General features: G+C 43.3%; 1 protein-coding gene across 9 annotated transcripts in view; it reads left to right on the top strand.

Moving 5' to 3' along the window:
* The window catches only part of LOC137431103 (sushi, von Willebrand factor type A, EGF and pentraxin domain-containing protein 1-like), a 225668-nt gene extending 201937 nt beyond the window's left edge, over positions 1-23731 (top strand). For 7 of the 9 annotated variants that reach the window (XM_078781427.1, XM_078781421.1, XM_078781422.1 and 4 more), the window contains 6 exons: positions 7615-7726; positions 12348-12568; positions 12697-12750; positions 14546-14682; positions 14775-14852; positions 22753-23731. In XM_078781427.1, the coding sequence (XP_078637553.1) occupies positions 7615-7726; positions 12348-12568; positions 12697-12750; positions 14546-14682; positions 14775-14852; positions 22753-22845 (695 nt within the window). In that variant the 3' untranslated portion in view covers positions 22846-23731. Of the gene's footprint in view, positions 1-7614; positions 7727-12347; positions 12569-12696; positions 14112-14545; positions 14683-14774; positions 14853-22752 lie in introns of those variants that run through there. The other 2 variants (XR_013624049.1, XM_078781424.1) reach the window with 2 other exon arrangements.
* Positions 23732-24826: the final 1095 nt, after the last annotated feature.

The following is a 24826-nucleotide window of genomic DNA, read 5'->3' as shown; positions in this document are numbered from 1 at the left end:
AGATTTGGAGGGGAGGGGTGAGGCAGGAGTCTAGGAGGGGAGGGGCAAGGGGGCGTCTTGGCGGGGAGGGGTGAGGGGGTAGTTTAGGAGGGAGGGGGCAAGGGGGGAGATTTGAAAGGGATGGGTGATGGGGAAGATTTGGAGGGGAGGGGTGATGGGGAAGATTTGGAGGGGAGGGGTTATGGGGAAGATTTGGAGGGGAGGGGTGAGATTGGATTTTTGAAAGTGTACGATTTATGGGAAACGAACATTTATTGCAAAATGAGTTTCTTGTGACCTTCGAGTTAAAAATACGTTTAAGGACGCTGGATGGAGGATGGAGTGCAGGAGAGTTTAGGGAATGTAGAACAAAGGCACTATAGGAGATGGATATTTTTTTTGGGATGAATTGATTTGGTGAGCAAGTCGAAAGCAGCCTTTTAAAGAAGAAGAAGAAAAAGGTGTTATAAAATATGACGGAATACATAACTTGAGGGGAAAGTGTAAACATTGAAGGTTAATGAGTGAAAACTATCTGGGGAAATGGGGGAGAAACACGTGGTCGAAGAACGAACGAACGAATAAGAATGAATAAACGAATGAGAACAGAGAAGGAAATGTTTTTTTTTTTTTTGTTTGTTTTTTTTTTGAGTTGAGATTTACACAAGGAAGTAGGCTATGGGTGAAAAGACTGGGAATACAGAGAACGAAAGTTATTGGATCACAAACGACGGACCACTGAGAGAAAAACAAAGCCTCAAGGTTGTACAGTGCACACTGTACAAGGCCTTGCTCGCGACACGGCAAACAGACGATCAATTTATGAAAGATAAACACCGAGAAACAACCAAAGTTGCACACAATAACTTCACACACCGAAAGATAAATACAGTTTCGACAAAATACAATTGTGAACAGACTTAACTTCGAAAAACGTGGAGACCGTGTGGAGCTTCGAAAATCCCTGCCGCCGTCTCCAAGATCTCGCGAGATCTCTCAATGATCTTTTACTTTACTTGTGGAAGGTACGAAAGTCCGACACATGGCAAACATTAGCAGATGAAGTTGTATTTAACTATACATATGAAACTCAAAATATTATTTTGATATGGAGTCGTTTTGACTCGGATGTTTTGACTGCCCTCTGAGGTTTTGACCCGCAACCACATTTTGTGACCACAATGTATTTTGTTTCAAGGTTTCCAAAGGATAAGGACTTGTGCTCTCGATGGACATCTGCCCTGAGAAGGGAGTCCTTCTACCCCACCCCAGGCACCACAGTTCTGTGCAGTGATCACTTCAATGAGAGTGACTTCGACAGGACTGGTCAAACCGTCCGACTGAAGCCGAAGTCCGTCCCCAGCTGTTTCAACTTCCCAGCACATTTAAAGAAGGTAAACTATGCTATGTTGGTATTCCACCTATGTTATGATAGTAACCCATCACATGCCATGTCTGCTGCTTCATATGCAGCTCCTAAGACATAGTTTTATGGAGAACAACTCAGTTGCTTTTTAAAAGATTTAGAGCTGAGCCGAATCCCATTTTGTACACTTTCTTGGCATTTCCCCCCCGAAGCTTTGTTGTAATAATATTTAACAAAATGTTTAGTCTTTGAAACAATGTTACAATACGTCCAACGCAGTCACATCTATTTCTAATTAGAACCCCAATCTAATGAACGAAGCTTCTAAGCATTCGGCTCAGCCCTAAAAACAACTTAATGAGTATTAATGGTTCACCTTTTCTTTTCTTTCCAAATAGGTTACAGCTTTGAGGAAAGCGCCAGTGGCCAGGTCTGTCATCCAAGAAGATACACCAGAACCTCAAGCCACTACTCAAGATCCTGAACCTGAGGTGGGACCCTCATTTCAGACCACAGATCACTCCTACTCCGTCACAAGTCCACTGGTATTGAAGCACAAGCTCGATGAAGCAGTCCACAAGCTGGACAACTTTCGAAAAAAATTAAAAGTGAGTCAGCAACACAACAGAAGGTTAGCCAGAAAAGTGGAGTCCCTGAATACCATCGTGGAAGACCTGAGGGAGAATGGGATGGTCACCGACAATTGTATTGAAATGCTCAACACAACATTCTCTGGTGTGTCAAAAGCTATTGTGAGCAGAATGCTGAAGAACAAAGGCAGCGGCAAACGCTCGAGAGATGAATACGATCCAGTCATCAAAGCTTTCGCACTCACTCTTCAATTTTATTCTGCTAAAGGATACGACTATGTTCGAGAGACATTCGACTTGGCACTGCCAAGTCCATCCACAATCCGGAAATGGTACAGCGCAATTGATGGTTCACCTGGTTTTAGTGCAGTTGTATTCCAAGCACTAGAGAGCCGGTTTAAAGCAGAGAAGGAGACTGGCAAGAGAACACTGTGTAGCCTGATGTTAGACGAGATGGCCATCATGAAGGCAATTGACTTTTTAGGGGACAAGGTATTGGGGTACGTCGACATCGGAAACGGAGTCCAAGATGACAGTGCTCCCCAGGCCAGCAACGCACTGGTTTTCATGCTGGTTGCACTGAATGACAGTTGGAAAGTGCCTGTAGCATACTTTATGATAAATGGATTGTCGGGGAAGGAACAGGCGAATTTGGTGACACAATGTCTACTAAAATTGCATGATATCGGTGCAGAGGTGATTTCCTTAACTTGCGATGGACCGTCCGCTCATTTGACAATGTTACGTGAGCTAGGTGCCGACATCACGCCGCAGAATGTGAAACCAACATTTCCCCACCCAGCAAATCCCGAAAAGAAAATTTGTGTTGTACTCGATGCATGTCACATGCTTAAACTTGCAAGAAACTGTCTTGGATCCATGAAAATGATGGAGGATGGCAACAAAAAAGTCATCGCGTGGAAATACATCCAGGCACTCTTTGATCTGCAGAAGAGGGAAGGCTTGCGTCTGGGAAATAAGCTCTCCCGGAAACACATCGAGTGGAAGAGCAATGTCATGAAGGTGGACACAGCTGCTCAGACATTGAGCACTAGTGTGGCAGATGCAATTCGGTTTTGCAGGGACACTTTGCAACTATCAGAATTTCAGGGCAGTGAGGCTACCTGCCAATACATTGAAACATTGGACAAACTGTTTGACATTCTAAATTCTCGCAATCCATTGGCACGAAACTACAAGGCACCACTCATGACATCACGAGAAGGACTTTTCCTGCCATTCCTGGATACTGCCTACAGTTACTTGTCCAACATCAAAAACATGAATGGTCAAGTTATGACCAATACGCGTTTGAAAACCCCCTTCATTGGTTTCATGATCTGCATAGAGAGTGTCAAAATTTTGTATTTCACATATGTCAAACCTGCCTCATCTCCCCTGCGATACCTGCTCACGTACAAAATGAGCCAAGACCACATTGAACTTTTCTTTGGAGCGGTCCGCATTGCATGTGGAAGTGGGAATAACCCAACGGCCCGGCAGTTTGTTGCCGCATATAAGCGCCTCTTGATGCGACATGACATCAAGTCTGCAAGTGGGAACTGTTCTGCACAGGACTCAACCAGAATCCTGAATGCGGCTTCCTTCAAGTGCGTTGCAAAGCAGGCTGTGCCTGACGAGAGTCACGACATGTTGGTGGCCAGACGATACGACCTGGAGTTGAGATCGCCGGCAAAAGAGGACCACGACTATGCGGATATTCCAAATTTTGAGCAACTTTCCATCTTTACAGAGTCATGTGTTGGCTATATTGCCGGCTATGTGGTGAGGATGGTGAGGAAGACTCTGAAGTGTAGCCAATGTCTTTCTGCATTGACCAGTAACAACGAAGAATGGCAAACCACACCAATGTACAGCCTGATTGTTACCAAGAACAGGGGTGGCCTCATAGTTCCCTCGCACAGTGTTGTTCGTGTCTGTGAGGCGACTGAACGCTGTGTCAAGAGGCTCCTGGCTGTAAGCAATGGCAAAATGCCTCGTGAAAGTGGGATAAGAGTGGCAATTTCCACTTCTGTCCTTTCTGAGGTCGGTCGGTCTACATTTGCTTCCTTGGATCGGCACATGTTTGACTGTGAGGCAGACAGCAACCATGTGTTTGCTTTAATACATTCTGTATCACAATCATACAGCAAGATACGTTTCCATCATGTTGTGAGAACACTCGATGATGACATGAAGGAAGAGCACATCAGGAAAAAATATTGCAAACTGGTCCTGTTTGCTCACCAGTGAGGCAACACCAGAGCAAGCTGAAATATAAGAGCGACCTCATCTCTACATGGTGTGGGTGTGTTTTGTGGGTTAACTGTGAATTGTGTGGGTTAACTACATGACAGCGTTTCATGTCATTTATGTGACTGACTCACTGTTGATGTGTTGCTGACCCATGTCAGTGTAGAATAAACTCTGGTTATCATTATATCTGCGTGGTTTCTAACATCTCGGTAATAGAAACATACACATCTTAGTTACAATATAATGACTGAATTAAGTAACATCATATAACATGACAACAAATCAGATCTTTATATTGAGGAATATTATAGAACAAGCCAAAGAATGGCAAACGACGATGTACCTCAATTTTATAGATTTCTAGAAAGCTTTCGACTCCTTGCCCAGAGAAAGTCTGGGTCATAATGAAGAAATACAGCATACCTGGAAAATTAGTGAACCTTGTAAAAGCCCTTTACCAAGACTTTCAATGTGCGGTCGTCGACCAAGGTGAAACAACAGAATGGTTCAAGGTGAAGACAGGAGTTAAACAGGGGTGTAACATGTCAGGATTCTTATTCCTACTAGTGGGTGATTGGGTCATGAGAAGAACGATAAAGAACACCGAGCGGTAATTTTGGGCACTTTTTTTTCAAACAAGCTCTAAACCATTGGATTCCCCAGGAAAAATGCGTCTAGAACCAACTTCAAACTTAATGAACACCATTTCCTTAAAGAACGGGATTCTGAGCCCGAATATCAGTTCAAATATTAGTATTCTATATTAATTAAATAGTCGGCGGTCCTAAAATTCGCTCCAGCTGCATCATCAGTGCGCCACGCCTTTGCTTTGACAGGCTTACGATCGGCTTCCCAATATGGCCGCCAGACTATTTCCGGTGGATTCACGGCGGCTAATGCTGCGAGGTGGCCAATTGGCTCTCCATATTATATACCTCCGTGAAGCCGTTAGCTTTGGACCAAACCATTTCATGTAAATAGAGGGGGGGGATTGTCACCGTACTCGCAAGCCGTTCGCTTTGGACCAAACCATTTCATGTAAATAGAGGGGGGGGGGGGGATTGTCACCGTACTCGCAAGCCGTTCGCTTTGGACCAAACCATTTCATGTAAATAGAGGGGGGGGGGGGGGGATTGTCACCGTACTCGCAAGCCGTTCGCTTTGGACCAAACCATTGCATGTAAATAGAGGGGGGGGGGGGGATATACTTTTAGATATATATATAGTACGGGCATGCCCTAGTTTGTACAAAGACAAATTTTGTGTTGAGAAAAGCAAGAGGGCTAATCAAGGCTGCAAAACTAGATGGACAAACATTATATTACAATATGTCAGGTGTTCATTACCTCAGTCACCGAAGGTGGGTGGAGGTTATGTTTTCATGCCTGTCGGTCTGTTTGTGAACAGGATATCTCAAAAGGTTGTGGGTGGATTCGGATGAAATGTGGTGGAGAGGTTGGGTATATGACAAGGCCGAAATTAATATATTTTGGTGAAGATCTACATCCAGATACTAGAATTTTCAGTGATTCTTCTCCATTGAGAGATAGGGGGGAAAAAACAATATAAGCAGGTTATCTCAAAAAGTTGTGGATAGATTTGGATGAAACTTGGTGGACTGGTTGAGTGTGTGACAAGGACGAATTCATTTGATTTTGGTGAATATCCAAATACGGATCCTGACACTATATATATTTATTATTTTTAAAGTAATTCTTCACCATTGTGTGATCCAAAAAGTGCTCAGCATCATCCCATTTCGGCCCTTCAACCTCGATACGGTCAGCTAAGGTGGGCCAGCAGAGGCACATACGCCTCCACATGCAGCAGCTACACCTGGATGCGTACATACCCCCACGATGCGCCAGTGAGAACACAGACTACAACAACAAAACCGCCTCCAGTCTCAGAATCCACAGCCCTTCACTCACACACCAAAAGGAAAACCAACCAACTCACCTATCCTTACAACATGCACCACTCAAACAAAAAAAACATTCATGCAAAACCGCAAAACACCACACCACACCCACACCACCACACACACACACACACACACACACACACACACACACACACACACACACACACAAACAAACAAACACAAACACACACACACACACACCTCCATTTCTCTTCCACGCTCAGTCACTAACCCCTTTAGGCTGAAATGAACCACCACCCACAACCTCAACCTACACCGTTCGACGTGCCTCCATAAACTTCCTCCATATCCAAAGTGAGCCTTTCAAGGCAACTTGGGCCACTCTGTCACACATCCTCCTTCTTTCTGTACCACACACTCCAAGCCGAGCAAGAAATGCAGAAAAGGAATTGCCAATATACCCGCGACACCCCCACCTCAAATGGCTGACAAGAAACTCGCCAACCCTTCTCCTGACACTCTGCCTCCAGCTCACTGTACTTTCCTCTCTTCCTCTTGTGCACCTCCTCCATGTTCTCTTCCCAAGGTACAGACAATTCCCCTAAAATTATCTGACTTGTTGGACCTGAGCAGATGACAATGTCAGGCCGCAACCTTGTCACACAGATCTCCTCTGGGAATACCAATTGTGGCTTTAGGTTTGCCACCACCTGCCAATTTATGTAAACTATTGGCAAACTGTTTTTGTAAACTATTAGCAAACTGTTTATGTAAACTATTAGCAAACTGTTTATGTAAACTATTAGCAAACTGTTTATGTAAACAGTATGAGCAAACCGTATATGTAAACTGTATTAGCAAACTGTTTATGTAAACTGTATTAGAAAACTGTTTATTTAAACTGTATTCGCAAACTGTTTATGTAAACTTTATTCGCAAACTGTTTATGTAAACTATTAGCAAACTGTTTATGCAAACTGTATTAGCAAACTGTTTATGTAAACTGTATTAGCAAACTGTTTATGTAAACTTTATTCGCAAACTGTTTATGTAAACTATTAGCAAACTGTTTATGCAAACTGTATTAGCAAACTGTTTATGTAAACTGTATTAGCAAACTGTTTATGTAAACTGTATTAGCAAACTGTTTATGTAAACTGTATTAGAAAACTGTTTATTTAAACTGTATTCGCAAACTGTTTATGTAAACTTTATTCGCAAACTGTTTATGTAAACTATTAGCAAACTGTTTATGCAAACTGTATTAGCAAACTGTTTATGTAAACTGTATTAGCAAACTGTTTATGCAAATTTTTCACATCTTTTTTTCACGGGAATTATGGACAGTACGATATGAACTACATCATTGATATTACTTCTGGAAAAAAAACTGATAATAACTTAATATGTTTTGCATTTTTTTTCCCCCATTGGTTGCTCAAACGTGAGATAAGGCAGTGTAATGTATATATTATTTCAGGTCAAATTAGAACTGTTGATTATCATGCAGTTCGTTCACCCATCTCTCCTTTTCATAGGTTGCAAATCATGGTTGATCAATCACGGTGGAATTCGGAGCTGGTTATCAAAGTCCTTTGAGATTATTGTGTCATGTGCTGCTCGCCATCTCTCTTACGCTCATAAGATAAGGTCAGTTCCTCCATGCAGGTTTTTCAACTCCGACCTTTTCTTGTTAATTCATTTAAAACTGCAAATATCCAACTTCATAAGACTTCTGATAGTAAGGGAAACATATGAAAATCTGTTAACTAAATTGTTACCAAAAAATTTATTCACCAATATGTTTGTAAAGGTGTGTAATAACATGTGTTAAAATGTTGAAGGTCAACTCCCGTGGGAAACCCAGAAAAAAAGCTGTTGAATTCGGGTACCGAAAAATTATTTTCGAGAATTTTTATTTTTTTTAATCGGCCCTTAAGTAACTTATGAGGGGTCAAATAAGGGTTTTTCATGATTCTGAGTTGATTGTTAACATTTATATTTCACCACAGACACTCCTTTGTGGAAAAATAATTTCTAAATATATCTCATTTTCTACTTTGCAGGACATGGAGTCTAGCAATATGGATGAAGACGTTAGACCTGTGCTCAATTGCTTCATCTGTGCACGCTCGGATACACCAGCTGAAAGGCTCATACAGGCAACTCCAAAGGGATACTCAACTTTATTGAAACAAGCAGAAACTGTCGAAAATGTTACTGTTGTGGAACGTATGAAGGAGGCTCAAAAGGAAGGAAAACTGAGGTACCACCAGAAGTGTAAAAATGATCTGTACAACAACTTTGTTGCAACCACCAAGAAGTCAGCTCAAGCATCAAAGGCAGAGAAAGAGTCATCAAAGTTGAAGAGAAGACGCACTACTTGTGAGTTCAGTTCATCAACTGGCTGCAGTTCTAGAAGATCACAGTCAGTTGACCTCCTGTATAAGGATGTATGCATTCTTTGCAACCAACCAGCCCAGCTCTACAAAAATAATCCAGCACAAGCTAGAAAGAAATACAGAGTGCCAGATAATTTGACTGCAGATACACTGAAGGCAAGCTTGCTGAAGACAGCACGGAGTCGCGGGGATGACTGGGGCACTGAAGTCACTGGACGCCTGGAAGGGATCAACGACTTGGTAGCAGAAGAAACACTGTACCATTTGCGATGCAAACTTATGTTTGCGAGAGGTGACAGTTTGTCCAAGACTGATGAGGAAGGAAAAAGGAAGAGAGGACAGAGGAGTATTGATGAGGAGCGAGAGGCAGTTTTTATTGAATTCTGCGAATGGTTAGACTCAGAATTAGAGCATGGGGTAATGAACATGGACCAAGTCCATGAAAAGCTGCAGGAGTTTGATCAGTCATCAGAGAAGAGCCTTTCTTCTTCAAAGCATTGGCTAAAGATAAAACTTCTAGAGAAATACGAAGACACCTTGTATTTCACAACACAGGAAAGAAGGGCAGATGTACTCTGTCTCAAAGATGGCACCGACAATATTCTGCGAGCGCATCATGCTAATCTTGACCATGGAGATGAGAAGACTCAGATCATAAAGACGGCACTCAAGTTCATATCCAATGATATTGCCTTGATTGATTTCGGTCCAAAGTCATACCCCACCACACACAGTATGACTGACATCGATAGTCAGCTGACACTTGTTCCTGCAAGCCTTCAGATGTTCTTGAGACCGATTGTCAAGACAGACGAAAGAGTTGCCGTTTGGGGGCAGAATTTTATTAAGGCCTGTCGACCTCGGTCTGGAGTATTGCCACACCAAATGGGGCTTGCCATACAACTTGATCATAGATTTGGGTCAAAATGGATGCTCAACAAGTTCCACCGGCTGGGATACACTGAGTCTTACACGGAGACACAAAACTACAAATACTGCTTCCTTAATAGTAGGAGTGGAGATGATGTTCCAGATACTTCTGGCACTCTTGACACCATTGTGGAGGAAACCGATGAACAGATCAATGATGAGGTTGCGGTTGATGCTGTGCTTGAGGATCAATCAGTGATGACAGCCAAAGTGCCAGCCAGTGAAAGTGAATTGTCAAGTAATGATCAGGTGGTCTTTTTGGAGGTTGGGGAAACAAACAATGCAGTCACTCAGTTTGTTGGAGACAATATAGATTTAAACATTGTCTCTATTCACGGAAACACTCCCTTTCACTCAATGGGTTGGATCGAAGTCACCTCTCCGGCACCACCTTTGCCAGATCCACAGACAACAGCAGCTTTCCCCCGGGTGAAGTTGAAGGCACTCGACAAAGCTAAGATCCTGAGAGGAACTGAAGTAAAGATTATTCCATTTACGAACAGGAAACAGATAGGAATGAACGCGATCATGTTTCTCCCCCTCGCTGAGCTTTCCTCCTCCCTGGCTCATGATCAGCCACTCCTCACTCCAGGTGACACACTCTGGGCAGCGGGGTGGGTGATCAAACCAGAGACTCTACCTCCAACAGAGGGTGCAGCTGCACAACATTCACTCCGTGCCTACCTGCAGACCCGGGACTGGATCCTTCTACAGAGCATGTCTCTGAACCCCAGTGACTATGGATGGACAATAGGTGTGCATGGGTATGAGCCAGTTCCAACACTGGACCCCACGGCTCCTGAGGAGCTATTGCAGTTCACGAGCTGTAATTGTCATGGAGATTGCAGCAACCGGCGATGCAGCTGCAAGAAGAATGGGGTCACGTGCATCTCGGCCTGTGGAGTCTGTAATGGCATTACATGCAGAAACTGCAGTCATGATGTTGTTGAGTCTGAAGAAGACATAGACAATGACTGTTGAAACTTCTGACATTGTGAATGAGAAATAACTCTTGAGTATTATATATGTATGTGAAATAAAAGCTACTTTGTGTGTAAATGTAAAAGTGAAAATATAAATGTTAACAATCAACTCAGAATCATGAAAAACCCTTATTTGACCCCTCATAAGTTACTTAAGGGCCGATTAAAAAAAAAAAAAATTCTCGAAAATAATTTTTCGGTACCCGAATTCAACAGCTTTTTTTCTGGGTTTCCCACGGGAGTTGAACTTCAACATTTTAACACATGTTATTACACACCTTTACAAACATATTGGTGAAGAAATTTTTTGGTAACAATTTAGTTCACAGATTTGTGAAATATCTCATAAAATGCCCTTACTATGAGTGTGATTGCTTTTCGGTTATGAACGACAAAGGTGGGGACAGAACAGGATGCGTTGGTTAATTTTGGTTGCACGAGATTTGGAGGTAAACATTCAGTTGAGCCATTCTGCCTTTTTTAGCTCACCTGGTGTGCAGTTCACGGAGCTTATGCGATGGCGGGTCGTCCGTCCGTCCGTCCCCGTAAACACTTGAAACTTCTTCTCCGAAACCACTGATGGGGATTGCGACCAAATTTGGCACAAATTATATTTGTCGTGTTGTGACTAATTTGTTCACGGCATAAAAAAAAAAAAATTGGGATCCAAGGGGGTCAAAGTGGATCCAGGTTTGATCCCTCAAAATAGGTATTTGCTTTCTTCTCAGAAACTACACATGCAATTCTGATGAAACTTCACCACAACCTTAATCACCCATGTTGTACGAAAGTTTGTTCGCGGCATTAAAAAAAAAAAATCGTGATCTAATGTGGTGTATGGGGTGGCTTGCCCTCCAAAATAGGTATTTTTTTGTTTGTTTAAAGTCTTATGATTATGTTAGTATGATTCTACATTCTGCCCTGTCTTCTAGCAACCATTGAAATTGGTTTAAAATACCTTTAGTTAGTGCAGTATAATGTTTAGTCTACCAGGTGAGTGCCAGGGGTATTGCCCCTATGTTTTTGTATACACAGTCTAGGCTCGTGTAAGAACAACACATAAAACACGGACATAAACAGAGATCACGTAACTTATAATAAAGGGTGCGGGAGACAAGAGGGGGAGAGAAAGGGAAGCACAACAACAGTAGAGAACAGGGACAGTGGTAGACATGTGGAAGGGAGACGGGACGTCTGGGGGTGGGGGCAGAGTGAGGGGTGGAGGGGATACACAATATAAAACAAATGGACATTACTAGGACTTTCAGGGGAAAAAAACAGGGAATTTGAAAAAGGTGGATTTGGGGTATATTAACGGGGGTAGAAAAGACAAGGGTTTGTGATGGGGGAAGACAAGAGATGGTGGTGAACAGCTGTTTTGGAGACCTAGAGGGGGGAGTGCGATTGAAGAGAGTGAGGGAGTTTGGTCCAGAGGCGGGAGAAAAGAGGAATGAAAGAGTGAAGGTGAGCAGAGAGTCTTGATTTTGGCAGTTTCACCAGAAGAGGGTTGCTGGCAGATCTTGTGTACTTTGCTGAAATATTTGTGGGACAAAGCACAGACAGAGCGGGGGAGCAAGGCTGGAGAGGAGTCTGAAGAAGACAGAAAGACCACCAACCTGCCTGCGGTGAGAGAGAGAAAGGCTCTCAAAATCATCTTAATCGCAGGAGATCCCAATGATTCTAAAAGCTTTAGTTTCTACAGCGTGAAGCCAAGTTAGGTGTGAGGCAGAAGCAATCTACCTTGTCTTGAATCTGAGGTGAGGTTGCTTGAGAGGAGCGAGGCGATGGAGGAGAAGCATACACCACCAACTGACTCGACAAGGCACTACAAATGATGGCAGCGCAATCGATGTATTTGATATTCACCGTTTTGTCATTGTAGTAATAATGGTAAATAATAATAATTGTAAAAATAAAAAATGATTCCTATATCTGTCGATTTTTCCCTTCGTGTAGGTGTTTAAATACAGGACCAGAGGCAGAGATCCAATGCTGTCCTCGGGATCCCAAAATAATTGATGGGACTCTCGAAGTCATAAGGCCTGTGTATCGATTCTGTCAACTGATCATCCAGGCGAGAGCAAGGTGTAATATTGGAACGCGACTTGTAGGATCTGAAATGATCACCTGTCGAGGATCTCGTTGGCCGACTGAAACCCTGTCATGCCAACCCGATGGTAATTATGATCATATTGGTCATGTGACGACCACTATGCTAATGCATCTCACACGTTCTGTTTATTTGTACCTGAGATTGTAATAATCTCACCTCCACTCTCCTTTCCTTTCTGCAATCCAAATGAAGGTATCAAGGATAATCAAACGCTGCAGTGGAACGTTTCCCTTTCTGAGGATGCAGGTAAATGTGCCAATTGACATAATCAGCACGAGGACCACAGTTCAGCCTCCTCTCTATGAAGTGCGAGCAGGACATTGCATTGTGTGTATGTCCTTTGGACAATATGTAATATGATCAGGTTCGCTTTTAAAGTGGGAAATCAGTATTTGGTTCCTAATTGTTGTAAGTTTATCTTCCACTAATTATTCCCATTCCCAAAGGGCCTCTGTTTTTTGGGGGGTTTTTTTTCAACGAATGATTGCCCTGAGCGTGACTTTAAGTACCTTGTACTGAAAATTCCTCCATTTGGTGTTTCACCCTTTTTAGTGAATTTTTGGTGCATTAGTTGAAAAATATTTCCTTGTGGTCCCAATTTCTCCCTCCACCCTACCCTACTTGCCCTCTCAGGATGATTACCTCCACCACCAAAGGTGGATGGAGGTTATGTGTGCACCCCTGTCTGTCTGTCACCATTGGGAGATAGGGCCAAAAACGGTACATAGCAGGATATCTCAAAAACTTATGGATGGGTTTGGACGAAACTTGTTGGACAGGTTGTGTGTGTGACAAGAAAGAATCGATTCAATTTTGGTGAAGATGTGAATATGGATTCGGATAGGAGAATTATTTAATTTTTAAGTGATTCTTCAACATTGGGAGATAGGGCCAAAAACGGTACATAGCAGAATATCTCAAAAACTTATGGATGGATTTGGACGAAACTTGCTAACAGGTTGTGTGTGTGACAAGAAAGAATCGATTCAATTTTGGTGAAGATCTGAATATGGATTCGGATAGGAGAATTATTTAATTTTTTAAGTGATTCTTCAACATTGGGAGATAGGGCCAAAAACGATACAAAGCAGGATATCTCAAAAAGTTATGGATGGATTGGGACGAAACTTGTTAACTAGTTGTGTGTGTGACAAGAAAGAATCGATTCAATTTTGGTGAAGATCTGAATATGGATTCGGATTGGAGAATTATTTAATTTTTTAAGTGATTCTTCAACATTGGGAGATAGGGCCAAAAACGATATATACCAGGATATCTCAAAAAGTTATGGATGGATTTGGACGAAACTTGTCAACAGATTGTGTGTGTGACAAGAAAGAATCGATTCCATTTTGGTGAAGATGTGAATATGGATTCGGATAGGAGAATTATTTAATTTTTTAAGTGATTCTTCAACATTGGGAGATAGGGCCAAAACGATACATAGCAGAATATCTCAAAAAGTTATGGATGGATTTCAACGAAACTTGCTAACAGGTTGTGTGTGTGACAAGAAAGAATCGATTCAATTTTGGTGAAGATCTGAATATGGATTCGGATAGGAGAATTATTTAATTTTTTAAGTGATTCTTCAACATTGGGAGATAGGGCCAAAACGATACATAGCAGAATATCTCAAAAAGTTATGGATGGATTTCAACCAAACTTGCTAACAGGTTGTGTGTGTGACAAGAAAGAATCGATTCCATTTTGGTGAAGATGTGAATATGGATTCGGATAGGAGAATTATTTAATTTTTAAGTGATTCTTCAACATTGGGAGATCGGGCCAAAAACGGTACATAGCAGGATATCTCAAAAAGTTATGGATGGATTTGGACGAAACTTGTTGGACAGGTTGTGTGTGTGACAAGAAAGAATCTATTCAATTTTGGTGAAGATCTGAATATGGATTCGGATATGATAATTATTTAATTCCTTTAATGATTCTTCACCACTGAGTGATATGGCCAACCAGGTGGAGGTATGCTCTCAACTGAGTACCGTTCTAGTTTCTAACTGAAATGATTTTTGTGCATTAGATATGCAGGAGGAAGATGGAGGAAGACTAATTTTTCGAGCAAAACATTTGAGGGAAGCTCGGATCACATGGCTCGGTTCTGCTGTTCGGGAATCACTATTCCTTTGCTATACGGGAAAGATATACTGGCGACTGAAGGTGGGTAGTTCACATCTTGCATATTGTTTGTGTTCTCCTTTCAGAGGAAGAAATAAAACCAATATGGTGATGCTGGTGTGGTTTAACTGCAGGTGCTCATGGAGAACACATTTATTGAGAAGGATGGAAGGGACAATCATGACTGTATGGAGTTGTTTGTGGAGAGTAAAGTAAGTTTCTAAAAGACATGCTTCTTATACATTCTTCATTTGAGTTGATTCTTCTGATATTGTAAAACAATCATTTGAGAAAATCAAATTGCCTATATGCATTTCCCAAATGAAAAACAACCCGAGCATTTTAAAGTTATGATCAAATTAGTCAACTGGAATGGAATTCGGCAGAGCACATACTTCTGTCAAGCAGTACAGTTTACATTTTGTATCCTACTGTTAGGCCGGATCTGCATCCGGACCTTAACCAAAATCGAATTGGCTCTTGTCACCGACCCAACTCATCCAAGTTGGGTACTTTGGTTTTATCACAATCCGTCCAACGTTTTGAAACATCGTTTTTGGCCCTATCTCTCAATTATAAGAATCACTTTAAAAATCCTCAGATCCGAATCTTCACCAAAATCGAATCAACTCGTCCCTGTCACAGACTAAATCTTGTCCACCAAGTTTCGTCTGAATCCATCTATAACCTTTTGAGATGTCCTACTAAAAGACAGACAAACACACAGATAGACATACATGGGTGAAAACATAACCTCCGTCTCCCTTCGGTTGCAGACGTAGCAAAAAAGTCACAAATGCGAAGTTTGAATTATCTAGATTTTAGCTCACCTGGAACATCATTGAGGTGAGCTTATGGGATGGGGCATCGTCTGTCCATCCATAAACACTTGCAACTTATTCTCCGGAACTGCTGAGGGGATTGTGAACAAATTGGCTAATATGATCTTTGGTGTGGTGCAACTCAAGTTTGTTCATGCCATACTCCCCCTCAATAGCCTTTGTGTTGGCTTAACGGTTAGGGGTGCTGGCTTGGGATTCTAGGATCCTGAGTTCAAGTCCTGTTCAGTCGTTGAATTATACACCAGGTGGGGACCAACTCAGCTTGTCATCCCTCCGAGGTTGGTGAAATGAGTACCACCTTACTGGGATGAATGAGTTATTTGAGTGCCCTGCGTAGGAGTGATGCCCCAACCAGGATTGTGCCCAATAGTCAAGAAATTGCTTCAGCAGCCATATGCATCTGATGATGCAGGAGTGGACATCATCATCATCATCATCATCATCATCATCCTCCCCTTCAAGTATAAGTAGGTCATTGTGCAATTTAAGGTCCCAAAAGTTCTTGAATTTCAATGTATTTTAGTCATCATTTTGGATTACAGGAAAACCTTTAATAATCCCCATTTCTCAAACCGTGCAACTGATCGATGCTAAACTTTAAATTTGTGATCAACTACCCAAGGGAAATATAGTTTGTTAACAATGGCGTTATTAATCACGTGGTATGGCAGCCATATTAGATCACAAGAAAACCTTCAATTTTTTTCTTCTCTGAAAGCATTTATCTGAATGATGTGGAGCTTTAAATATGTGTTCGACTCCCCATGGGAAACATTGTTTGTTATCAATGATGTCATGTGGTATGGCAGCCTTATTGGATCATATAAAAACCTTTAAAAATCCACCTCTGAAACTGCTCAAACTGGAACGGCTCAATGGTGAAGAATCACTTCAAAATTAAATAATTCTCATATCTGAATCCATATTCAGATCTTCACCAAAATCGAATCGATTAGTCCTCGTCACACACCCAACCGGTCCACCAAGTTTCGTCCAAATTCGTCCACAACTTTTTTAGATATCCTGTTCGCAGACATTTTGCTACCTCAGAGACATGCTGAATGGAGAAGGTGGATCAGACTCGGCAACGGTTGCAAGAGTGAGATGTGCATGGAAGAAGTTTCGGGAACTGAGTGGCGTGCTGACGAGGAAGGGAGTGTCGTTGAAGCTGAAGGGAAAGGTGTATGCTGCATGTGTGAGAAGTGTTAATATTTATGGGAGCGAGACATGGGTAATGAACGTAGAGCAGCAACGAAGGCTGGAAAGGGTGGAAATGCGAATGGTTCGGTGGATGTGCGGAGTATCGTTGAGAGAGAGGAAGACAAATGATGAATTGCGAAAGATGATGGGAATAGAGCCTGTGATTGATGCTGTGAAGAGGAACAGGTTGAGATGGTTTGGTCATGTGTTGAGGAAGGATGAAAGTGACTGGTTGAGAAGAGTGATGGAAATGAATGTAGAAGGAAGTAGAGGACGGGGAAGACTGAGAAAGACTTGGCTAAAGATGGTGGAAGAAGAAATGCGGGCAAGGGGTTTAACAAGGGGGATGCAGAAAATAGGGCAAAATGGAGAAGATTGTCATGGGGACCACAAGGCTAACCCCTCCCTGCTCGAGCAGGGAAAATTGCCTTAAAATGCCTGTTGTTGTTGTTGTTGTTTGCAGACAGTCAGACAGTCAGACAAACAGACAGACAGGGTGAAAACATAACCTCCATCCACCTTTGGTGGTGGAGGTAATTATCGAGGTAGAATTTTACACGTGTGATCGACTACATAGGAAATATACTGTAATTTGTAAACAATTATGATTGGTCACGTGGTCTGGCAGCCATATTGAATGAAGGCAAAAACCTTTAAAATCATCATCTCTGAAATTGCATTGAAACTGTTCGAAGCAAAACTTAAAATATATGATCGACTACCTATGGGAACGTTAGAAGCTGATCTGAAACACAATATGGCCACGAGTGACGTCATAATACAGAAAGTGGGCAATATCTCAAAAATATAAATTTTAGACACCTTGGAGTTGTTCCTTATAAATGAGGCTAATTTGGACACAACAGGAAATGACATCATTATACCGGAAGTGGACAATAGCTCAAAAACTAAGGCGAGAGTTGCACTTTTTTTTTTTTTTTTTGTATACAAGATCGAGGCTCGTGAAAGAGCGAACATTAATCACACAGAAAGACAAACAGACACATAAAACAAATAACATCGGGAGCGGTAGACAAGATGGGGAGAGAGGGGGAAGGACACAAACACAACATTTGAGAGCAGGGACCGAGAGACATGGAGACATCGAGAGATCTGAGAGAGGGCGAGGGCTTTGGGGGGGGGGGGGGCATGGGAAGGGGGCGGTGGGAGAGGTATAAAACATATGGACACTGCCAGGATTTCCAGGAAAGAAGTTGGAATTTCAAACAAGGTGGATCTGGGGTGAATTAGCGGGGGTAGAAAAGATCAAGGTTTTGGATGGGGGAAGATAAGAGATGGTGGTGAACAGCAGTTTTAAAGACCTGGAGGGAGGAGTGGGATTGAAGGGAGTGAGGGAGTTTGTTCCAGAGGCGGGAGAAAAGAGGAATGAAAGAGTGAAGGTGAGCAGAGAGCCGAGATTTCGGCAGTTTAACCATCAGAGGGTTGCTGGCAGATCTTGTGCGACCTGTAGGAATATTTGGGGGACAGAGCACAGAGAGAGCTGGGGGTGCAAGGCCGGAGAGGAGTCGGTAGAAGACAGAAAGACCACCTACCTGCCTGCGGTGAGTGAGTGAAAGGCCCTCAGAGATAGCTTCATCGCGGGAGATTCCAATAATTCTGAAAGCTTTGGTTTCAACAGCGAGAAGCCGAGCTAGGTGTGAGGCAGGAGCACCGGCCCATAGGGGAGAACAGTATTCCATTGAGCTGCGGATGAAAGCCTTGTATGTGGTGAGGAGCTCAGGTGTGCCGAGGAAGGACTTCGCACGACGGAGGATGCCCAGTCGGCGACTGGCTTTGGAGGCCAGCTTGGAAATGTGGTTTTCCCAAGAAAGATCATGGCAGATAGTGAGACCCAAAATCTTGAGCGACAGAACTTCTTGGAGAGGATTGTTGAGAAAGTAGATGGGAGGGTTGTCCAGTCGATCTTTTCGGAGAGACATAGTAAGAGTGTGAGATTTGTCAGGATTGAAAGACATGTTCCACTTGTTTGACCAGTCTGTGATTTTGTCCAGGTCTTCAGAGAGTGAGGAGGCAGCAGACTGCCGATCTGAGGGAAGAGGAATGGAGCGGCAGAGAGTGGAGTCATCAGCAAAGAGATAGAGAGGATTTTCGAGAGAGTCAGAGAGATCATTGATGAAGACCAGAAAAAGCACGGGGCCCAGAACACTGCCTTGGGGAACTCCAGCCTGAACAGGAAGAGGAGATGAGAGAAACCCATTCAGGGCCACACGTTGACGACGACTAGAGAGGAAGTCCGCCAGCCATGCGTGGAGATTTCCATGGATACCAAAGGAGGAGAGTTTGGTGAGCAGAGCGGGGTGCCAGACCGTGTCGAAGGCACGTGATATGTCGAGGGAGACAGCTCTAATTTCCTGTTTGGCATTGAGGACCTCCATCCATTGTTGAGACAGCAGAAGCAGCATGTCCAGAGTAGAGTGACCTGGTCTGAAACCAAATTGATGATCAGAGATCAAGCCATTGGAGAAGAGGAAAGATTTCATATCCGAAGCAATGATGGATTCCATGACTTTGCTGATAATTGGGAGAAGGCTGATTGGTCTGTCGTTGCTAGGATCTGTTTTTGCACCTTTTTTGTGCAAAGCGGTGATGTTGGCTGATTTCCAAGCAGATGGCAGTTGACCTTGAGCAAAAGAGAGGGTGAAGAGAACAGAGAGAGGGTGAGATAGAGCAGCAGAGCAGGATTTTAGGACCCGTGGGCTGATGCCGTCGGGTCCAGTTGCAGAATCAGAGTCGAGGGTTGACAGAAACTTTTCCACCTTGTCAGGAGGAAAGGACACGGAGTCCAGGAGCAGCAGGGTACGACTGGGTATGGTGGGTACAGAGAGGGATGGGTTTGGGACACAAGATTTAGAGGCAAACACATAGTTGAGGCATTCAGCTTTTTCACGTGCGGAGTCAGCTGTGTAGCCGTTTGAGGTAAGGGAGGGGATGGAGGGGGAACAAACACCAGAAACGGATTTGACCAGACGCCACCAGGATTTGGAAGAGGGAGACAGATAAGAGAGTTCGGTCTTGAGAACGGAGAGATATTGTTTCCTGGCTCTCCTGAGGGTGGACACACACTTGTTTCGGGCTTTGTGAAAGGAAATGAGATTTCCTTCCGTTGGATTTGCTTTCCAGGAGACGAAGGCAAGTTGTTTCTGGGCAACAGCCTCACCACAAGATTCCGTGTACCATGGACGGGAGGAAGGGTATGACAACTGAAGACGAGATGGGATAAATCTGTGCATGAGAGAGAGCAATTTACTTTGGAAGAATTCCCAGGATGAGTTGATGTCAGAGGTGGTAGAGATGGGAGACCAGTCCAGATGATTGATGGCTGCTTGAAGACCGTGCCAGTTGGCCTGAGTGAAATGCCAGACTCGTCGACGCTGAGCAGGCTCCCTGAGGATGGTCAGAGAGATGTCCACTTTAACAAGGACATGATCAGATGATCCGATCGGAGCAGAAGAAGAGCAGCAGACATTTTCAGGGAAGTTAGTCATAACCAAGTCCAGAAGAGAAGATGTTCCGTTGACTGAGATCCGGGTCGGGAAATTGACAGATTGTGTCAGTCCCAGTGAGTCGCAGAAGTCCTTTGCTGAAGAGCCATGGCTGGTGAGAGAGGTACCCACACCCAGCCAACTGGCATGGTGACAATTGAAATCACCACATATGAGGAAGAGAGAGTTGGGATGAGTAGATAGAAGTTGGTCCATATCATCAGACAGCGAGATGTAGATGGAGTCATCACTGTTTGGTGGACGGTACAACACACATATGAACAAGAGGTAGGAGCGAAGGGGAAGCCGTAGCCAGAGGTATTCCTGGGGGTGAGGTGGAGAGAGTGCAGTGCAGGGCGAGTGAGGAAGAGAGTTTTTGATAAAGATAGCAACCCCGCCTCCAGGACGAGGCTCAGGTCTATCATACCGGAGGAGGGAGTAGCCCGGGAGAGATACTATGGAATCAGAGGAAAGTTTCTGTTAAGCAGATCACGTCTGGTTTGACAGAAGCAACCTGTATGGAGAGATCAGTTAAGTTTGAACGAAGGCCCCGGATGTTTGAGGTCCATACCGTTAATGAAGAGGAAGGGGGAGCATCAGATACAGAACAGGGGGGAGGAGGGGTAGGGTAAGATGTGGAAGAGGTGGAAGAGATAGGGAGAGCTGTTGAAGGTGTGTCAGAGATTTCAGAATAGCTCGGAGAAAGGGAAGGATGGGGCGGACAAAAGGTTTGATGGTGATTGGGTGAGCCACAATGAGGTGTTATTTGAGGAGGGGGAAGAGCTAGGCAGAAGGTTGCGGGAGATGGAGGTGAGAGTTTGAAGGGGGAAGAAGCGGGGAGGACGCTTTGAGGAGGGGGAGTGAGAGGGGGGAAATTGAGAAGCAATGAGGGTGGGGAGATTTGAAGGGGAGGGGTGAGGGGGGAGTTTGGGAGGGAAGGGACAAGGGGAGGGATTTGAAAGGGATGGGATATGGGGGAGATTTGGAGGGGAGGGGTGAGGCAGGAGTCTAGGAGGGGGGGGCGAGGGGGCGTCTTGGCGGGGAGGGGTGAGGGGGTAGTTTAGGAGGGAGGGGGCAAGGGGGGAGATTTGAAAGGGATGGGTGATGGGGAAGATTTGGAAGGGAGGGGTGATGGGGAAGATTTGGAGGGGAGGGGTTATGGGGAAGATCTGGAGGGGAGGGGTGAGATTGGATTTTTGAAAGTGTACGATTTATGGGAAACGAACATTTATTGCAAAATGAGTTTCTTGTGACCTTCGAGTTAAAAATACGTTTAAGGACGCTGGATGGAGGATGGAGTGCAGGAGAGTTTAGGGAATGTAGAAAAAAGGCACTATAGGAGATGGATATTTTTTTTGGGATGAATTGATTTGGTGAGCAAGTCGAAAGCAGCCTTTTAAAGAAGAAGAAGAAAAAGGTGTTATAAAATATGACGGAATACATAACTTGAGGGGAAAGTGTAAACATTGAAGGTTAATGAGTGAAAACTATCTGGGGGAAATGGGGGAGAAACACGTGGTCGAAGAACGAACGAACGAATAAGAATGAATAAACGAATGAGAACAGAGAAGGAAATTTTTTTTTTTTTTTTTTTTTTTTTTTTGAGTTGAGATTTACACAAGGAAATAGGCTATGGGTGAAAAGCCTGGGAATACAGAGAACGAAAGTTATTGGATCACAAACGACGGACCGCTGAGAGAAAAACAAAGCCTCAAGGTTGTACAGTGCACACTGTACAAGGCCTCAAGACACGACACGGCAAACAGACGATCAATTTATGAAAGATAAACACCGAGAAACAACCAAAGTTGCACACAATAACTTCACACACCGAAAGATAAATACAGTTTCGACAAAATACAATTGTGAACAGACTTAACTTCGAAAAACGTGGAGACCGTGTGGAGCTTCGAAAATTCCTCCCACCGTCTCCGAGATCTCGCTCCGAGATCTCGTTCACTTCTGTGAACATCAAGTCAATACTACCGGACTTAAAATGTGTTTTAAATCCAGATCTTATTTTTACCCTTATCCATCCGTCACTTCACTTTTTGGCAACCAGCCAGGTGAGCTACAGGACCATTTGGCCCTCTATTTTTATATTAGTTTGCTACCTGGGTACCACTGAAAATCTGTTTGAGCTACTCAGTAAAATATTTTACATTTTTATTTCCTGTAAATCCACAATATATCCGAAGTAGTCCAGCCTATAACACTATAACAGTGTGTGTGTGTGTGTGTGTGTGTGTGTGTGTGTGTGTGTGTATGTGTGTGTGTGTGTGTGTGTGTGTGTGTGTGTGTGTTTCCACTTCTTTAAATATAAATCCTAATATACTTATGTTATGAGTTCAGGTTATTATGGCAGTTTATTCATTACTTAAGCTGCTAGCCTTCACTCTTTTTTATATCCTTTCAATGTTTTTCCCTCCAAGTTTTTATACACTTTTTAAAATCATGTGTGCAATAATATACTTTATTACTTTGCTTTTATTGCGATCTCAGTTTCCTTCCTCTCCTAATGCCCCTCCCTCAAACCCTTCAACTTTCACCAACATGTACCAAACTAGAAGCTTGAACTCCATCTGCAGTTCCACGAGTTCAGCTTCATTTTCCTAACACAAGTGGACGAAAAACGCAATCTGTACCGGCTGCTGTTGTAGTGAAGAATGAGATCGATATGCACTGCTTAATCACAACTGATTTTGTGAGGGATAGTGAGCACGAAAGGTACCGTGAGTTTGAGGGGTGAGCAATATGGTTGGTGGTAATACATGACAAGGGAATGAACAATTCCCATTGATATTTACGAAACAATATGAACAAAAATGAAAAGATGAAAACGGGATTTCAAGCAGGTGTGTGAAGGTGTATTCTCCGTAATATCCAGAGCTTCACATACACCTGCTGAACAGCACACCACTGGCTGTTTTTGCTGAGTGGTAAAAGATAAAAAGTGATTCCACATTTCCTTTGGAAACTAATGGAATGATAGAAGTGCAAACTGGGCCTGTGTTTTTTTTCCGATTATTAAAACGTGGATCTCCATTCGATCTCGTCATTGCAATCGTATCACTTAAAAACAGGGGATTTGCTCCTTTCCTTTGCTTTGGGATTAGGTATGTACAAGTGGATTAATGTAGCTCATCAGATTGCAGCATAACCTGGTTATGTGCTTAACCTCCGTTCAAAACACGTGTGATGTTGCTGGTGTCTTTTTGCCGATGCTGTGGTGGTAAAATGGAGGTCAGACAATCGAATTCAGCAGAAGTTTTGTTGCCAAATAAAAAAGCCACTAAACAACAACAGAGCCTTCAGAAAGTATTCACACCGCTTGACTCTTTCACATTTTGTTGTCAAATCCTGAATTTAAAATGGTTTACATTTAATTTTTTTGTCACTGATCTGCACATAATACCCCATTATTGTTGTCAAATATATTGTCAAAGTGGAATTTTTAATTTTTAACAAAACAATTAAAAATGAAAAGCTGAAATGTCTCGAATCAATGAGTATGCTCATGTTAAATAAACGTGAAAAGTTTTCCAACCCGCCATGATGCGAGCACATTGACCACAATCCGCAAACCTTGCCTCAATAAATTCATCACGATAGAGTGAATCCGGAAAATCGAAAAGCCGGCAAGGCCCTTCTGTCCATCTAAACTGGAGGTTTTTGGAAGTGCCAAGAAGGCGACTTGTGTTCTACAGTGTACAAGCATACAATTAAATTGAAATAAAATAAAGGTTTTAAAGGCTGTAGGGGAAAAACTTTTCTCGGAACTTTACTGCCATTGATGCACTCTTTTACACCACCTGATTTAACACATCCATCAGAAGGACGTTCAGCCAGAGGATCCATCTGCCACCACCAACCCTTGGACGAATAACAAATTCTTGCCATCTTCAGCCGATTCGTGAAACACTTAGGACAATAAACGGGGGTAGTTTATTAGTAAACATTCTTTTAATTTCTTAAATCATCCTTTAGAGTAAACGTCCTTTAGACTTAAAAAAAAAAATTATCCTACATCAACCGGATACTGAACATGTCCACCTACTTCTTCACCAATGTACAAGTGCTGTCTTACAGCTCTTCCTTTCAACAATCTCTAACCTCACCTTTATTCCACCCCTCCTCTAACGTGTGAAAACGTATCTCTGACTTGAAAATCAAGAAACCCAGTGTGTAATAAATGTTCCGATTTTCATTAATCGTTCAAAACTCCCCCCTCACCCCTCCCACCTCCCCTTCAAATCTCCCCCCTCCCATTCAAAACTCCCCCCTCACCCCTCCCACCTCCCCTTCAAATCTCCCCCCTCCCATTCAAAACTCCCCCCTCACCCCTCCCACCTCCCCTTCAAATCTCCCCCCTCCCATTCAAAACTCCCCCCTCACCCCTCCCACCTCCCCTTCAAATCTCCCCCCCCCCCTCCCATTCAAAACTCCCACCTCACCCCTCCCCATCCAATCTTCCACATCACCCCTCCCCTTCAAAACTAACCCCTCACCCCTCCCACCTCCCCTTCAAAACTAACCCCTCACCTCACCCCTTCCCTTCTAATCTTCCCCTCACCCTTCCCTTTAAAATTCCCCTCTCCTCCTCAAAGTTTCCTCTTAACTCATCCACAAAACTGTTCCCTT

Source organism: Myxine glutinosa, chromosome 7, assembly GCF_964187855.1.
Source record: "Myxine glutinosa chromosome 7, kmMyxGlut1.1, whole genome shotgun sequence".
Lineage (NCBI taxonomy): Eukaryota > Metazoa > Chordata > Myxini > Myxiniformes > Myxinidae > Myxine > Myxine glutinosa.
This window is presented reverse-complemented; position numbering and strand designations above follow the sequence as displayed.